Source organism: Anneissia japonica, unplaced genomic scaffold (assembly GCF_011630105.1).
Source record: "Anneissia japonica isolate Jap-2015-1 unplaced genomic scaffold, ASM1163010v1 scaffold287704_len1198815_cov201, whole genome shotgun sequence".
NCBI lineage: Eukaryota > Metazoa > Echinodermata > Crinoidea > Comatulida > Comatulidae > Anneissia > Anneissia japonica.
Window position 1 is genome coordinate 358199 of NW_022731578.1, and position 4644 is coordinate 362842.

The 4644-nt window shown below is 36.8% G+C and overlaps 1 protein-coding gene across 1 annotated transcript in view; it reads left to right on the forward strand.

Moving 5' to 3' along the window:
* LOC117115426 (low-density lipoprotein receptor-related protein 2-like) overlaps window positions 1-4644 on the forward strand; it is a 61008-nt gene that overhangs the window by 15636 nt on the left and 40728 nt on the right. Inside the window, exons 8-13 of the mRNA XM_033259214.1 lie at window positions 420-545; window positions 1120-1546; window positions 1981-2202; window positions 2332-2726; window positions 3005-3133; window positions 3766-3789. Of these exons, the coding sequence (XP_033115105.1) occupies window positions 420-545; window positions 1120-1546; window positions 1981-2202; window positions 2332-2726; window positions 3005-3133; window positions 3766-3789 (1323 nt within the window). The remainder of the gene's footprint in view (window positions 1-419; window positions 546-1119; window positions 1547-1980; window positions 2203-2331; window positions 2727-3004; window positions 3134-3765; window positions 3790-4644) is intronic.

The following is a 4644-nucleotide window of genomic DNA, read 5'->3' on the forward strand; positions in this document are numbered from 1 at the left end:
GTATGTATATACATGTATGTATATATATATATATATACATACATGTATATATAAAATATATGTGTGTATATATATATAAATATATATGTGTGTGGGTGGGTGTGTGTGTGTGTGTGTGTTATATATACATGTGTGTGTGGGTGTGTGTGTGTGTGTGTGTTAATATTCATTATAATATTTGAGTACTACCGCTGCTTGTGGAGGCACTTACCTAATATTAATATAATTATATACATAAATTGTATATATATATATATATATATATATATATATAATGTAATGTCCATTAACCGTTCTTGCAGTAATGTTGTGGTGCATTCCTATAGCTTTTAAATATATCTGCAGTTATTATCATTACAATAATGACAACATAGATCAATCATATTTAACGTTTTCTTTACTTATTTTTTGCACTTTAGAATTTGAAAATGTATGTGGAAATTGTTCCGAAAACAGTATCTGCCTTCCTACCCCAGTCAACACATCGTTGTCACCATTTGTCTGCGGATGTGCAGACGGTGAAAAATGTGAAGACACAGTGATTGGTACGATAACAAAAATTGTATTTAATTTAGAAGAGTTATAAGATGAAAGCCTAAAAAAATTGCATATGTTACTTTGTGTCAAATATGTTAAAGTTTAACAGTTCGTTAAATACCATCGCTGAGGAGTACCGTAGTGGCTCCAGTAATTTACCGACAGCCAGGGGTTCGACAATATAAATCGACAATCACAAGATACAAGGTAAAATTTAATATTTCCAATCAAAACGAAGAAACCAAAAAGCTCACAAAAAATTAGGAATTTATACATTAAAATAAAATTATCGTTATTCGAGTGCGTAATGATTACACATCTAAAGCCAGTCACTGCCCCTCTCCACCGCTCCTGACCGTCGTCGGCCGATGCAAGTTTTAATGTCGATCCGTACAAACTGTCAACGACAAACAGCAGACGGCGTCGCGTCGTCTAGTGCTCACAGAGTGCAGAGTTGTATTCGTCGTATTACGCATGTCAGTGACATGGGTCCGTTAAATAAGAAGTCTTGCATATATTTATTAAATATATTCATAATATTCGTATGTAAAACTGACATTCAATTTAAATGTTTCCTTAAAGATTTGTGTGAAGAAAACAATGGCGGATGTGCTGACAAATGTGTGGACTCCACCTGCCAGTGTTCATTCGGCTTCAAATTAAACGATGATGGAAAATCATGCGACCAAGTTACGTCATGTGGAGAACTCGTTGAATCGTGCAGCCATTGGTGTGATGATTCCACAGGCGAAGTCGAATGTAAATGTTCAATCGGATATCGGTTGACCAGTAATGGTCGTTCCTGTGTTGCCGAAAGTGACATAAATGCAATCTTATTGATTGTTGAGCGGCTAAATTCTATAGTCTCATATCCAATACTTGATGATGATACTTTTATCGGGGAGTCTGAGAAAGAAAGAACATTTAACGGAAGTATTGTTGCTATTGACTATGATTTGGAAAAGAAATACTTATACTGGAGTGACGTCACCCTGGAAATGATATTTCGGTATGATATATATTTTATTTATTTTTGTTTATAAACCATTTCTCAAAACTTGTAAAAAATATGTGTGGGAAAATGAAATTAGAATATCAGCGAACAAACCAAAATGGAACTTTTCTGAGTGCCATAGGCCTCACTACCAATCAATTAAAATAAAGTCTAGAATTTCGCACTTTCCTGCAAACACATAAGTTTGACAGTGACGGTATGTTTGTTGTTGTTTACTGTTTGCTGATTATCACTTATAACTTGTTACTTGTTTACTGGCTTTTGTTTATTGGTTCTTGTTATTATTGTCTTTGTCATTGTTATTGTTGCCATGGCTTTTGAGAATACCATTGCGTTTACGTTGCCATTACAATTTTGTTGTTATTTATGCTGTTGATGTTACTTTTTCGTCTTTCTTTAATTAATGTTTTTTCCCTCCATTATTAAAGAACACCACTGGACCTAGCATTGGAGTCGGAGCCAGAAGTCGTAGCAAGAAACATAAGTGAGAGTGAGGGCATTGCCGTCGATTGGGTCCACAAAAATATGTACTTTACAGAAACTAAAAGACCGGCCATTAATGCTGTGAACCTTGATACTTTGAAACTGGTCACAGTGGTGTCCGAGAACTTGGATAAACCAAGAGCAATAGCTGTACATCCAGGAATTGGGTAAATCCTTCTGCCACCCCTATATCGATTTTTCCACAATGTGGAACCTAAAATATTTGTAGGCTGTTTTCTCCTGCTTGATTTAGCTTTCTTCACTAAACAATTCTTGTAATTTTTGTGTTGCTATAGGTATATTTTCTGGACAGACTGGGGCACCGGTGTTGTCGAAAAAGCGGGAATGGACGGTTCGGGTCGTCAGGTTCTCGTTAGCGACCTTATTTGGCCTAATGGGCTGACAATCGACTTCCCGACATTTACACTTTACTGGGTTGATGCCAGTCTCGAAATTCTCCAATCAAGTGATTTACTTGGCGGAAACCTAGTAACGGTCCTGGCCTCGTCTTCGTTTATTCGTCACCCATTTGCGTTAGCAATTTTTGAAGATGAACTGTATTGGACTGATTGGATATATAATGCAGTGGTGACAGCAAACAAACTTGATCCAGAATCGTCTGCAGTTATATACAGGATGAATGAGACCATTTCCAGAGGCATGACAATTGTGCACCCACTTCGACAACCAAGTAAGTTCCGTTTTTCGCCTGATTGAAGCACTCCAAAGATAGACCTCGCTAATACTAACATGCACCCGATTCTGATACTGTTATCAGATACAATATTAGACAGATATTCGGGTGTAGTAAGTCTTACTCATGACTTATTCCTTAGACTTGATGTGACAGAACCGGTCTTATATAATTTGGTATCGAAAGATAACAGTATTTACAACATGTACCGTAATTTAGTATAGTAAACTCTCTACTGTAATTGAAGTAATCTCCAACACTTTTTTTCTTGGTAGACTTCGATAATTTGTGTGGTAGCTGTTCAGAAAACGAAGTGTGTCTTCCGAGACCGGTGGGGTTGTCTTCGAACTCATTCATCTGTAAATGCGCGGATGGAGAAACGTGTGAAGAACCGCCAAAGAAAAGTAGGTTACGACACATATTATACAAATCGTTTTAAATTAGCTCAGTTTAAGTACTATCAGTGGCTGGTCCCAATAGGGACCAACCGCCAACCCCCTTCCCCCACACCCCCACCCGGCCATCTAGAGGTACGAATTCTTAGATCCGCCACTGATTGTATGGTGTCTCGATACCTTTTTAAGCATTATATCTCCGGTAACATCATTTACAATCTAAAACTAAAAATACATTTAGATATAGATAACATTTTTCCAAATCATAAACAAAATTGGAAAAAAAAAAGGTTGAGATTGCCATCTCCGGCCAGCTAGAGGTACCGAAATCATAAATTTTGTTACCTCATCCCCAACCATGGTAGGGCTGAGGTGGTCCCTCCACGAGCCCCTCTATTTCATATTCTAGGATCCGCCACTGAAAGCTTTATATCTCCGTTAACATCATTCGCAATCTAAAACTTAAAATACATCTGATAAAGATAAAACTTGGTGAATTATTTTGGTACTATTCTATTGACTGATTATTGAATGATTGTTGATATATAGATAGATACATTGGGTTTTGATTGATAGAACCATTTGATTGGTTTATTGTTTGATCTAATTACCATTTTGGCGTTATGTATTTTTGCTTCCAGAACATTGGATTTGGACCTGGCTCGGTTGGCGAAACAGTCGTCGACAATGAACTAGAATGAAGTTATTTCAACAAAAACCACTGAAGCATTGAAAATAATGATAAGACAAACGTTAATTTGTCTTGAAAATGCGATCTAAATGACTAAACTGTAGTTAATGTTTATGTGTTGATTGTATTAACCATTTGCGTTTAGGCCTATAATGTGTGCATTAGAAAATGATGGGCATTTTCCTTCACCGTCAAAACCACCAAGATATTAAATTGTCGTCTTGTCGAACAGCATGTAGGCCCCTAAATATCGACCTAAATCAGCGAAATGTTTAAAATCAATCCATTCCAATATGTTATTTTTTATTCCACTACTGGCGTTACAAATCACCGAGTGACACGGGATATAATTCAGAGGCGTATCTACTAGTCTTGGAATGGGTTGGAGGAGGGCTTATGGTAAGAAAGGTGAAGTGGCAAGACACGATGATTAGGTGAGGGAATCTGCTCTCAAAATAAGATAATTTGAGGTATTTATTTTTTTTATAATTGACCGTGATTTTTAAAGGGGGTGGGGCGATTAGGAACACCCCGTAGAATCGCCACTGTAATTATTTCCAGTGTACTTAGCGACAAAGTTTGGTTGAACGTGTGCCAATGATTTTAAAGTCTGAATAATGTTAGTAATGCGCCCTCCGACAATTCACAACGAACTTTTAACAATAAAACAATGATTGATGTACCATGTACCTCCTGTGTGGTCAATTTTCGTGTTTCGCTTCTTTGACACTCAATGAAAATAGTACATTCACCGGCGTTCACTTTCACAACCCGTTAATATTTTGGTTAGAGATGTAGCCTAGTATCAATCAATCCATATATATATATA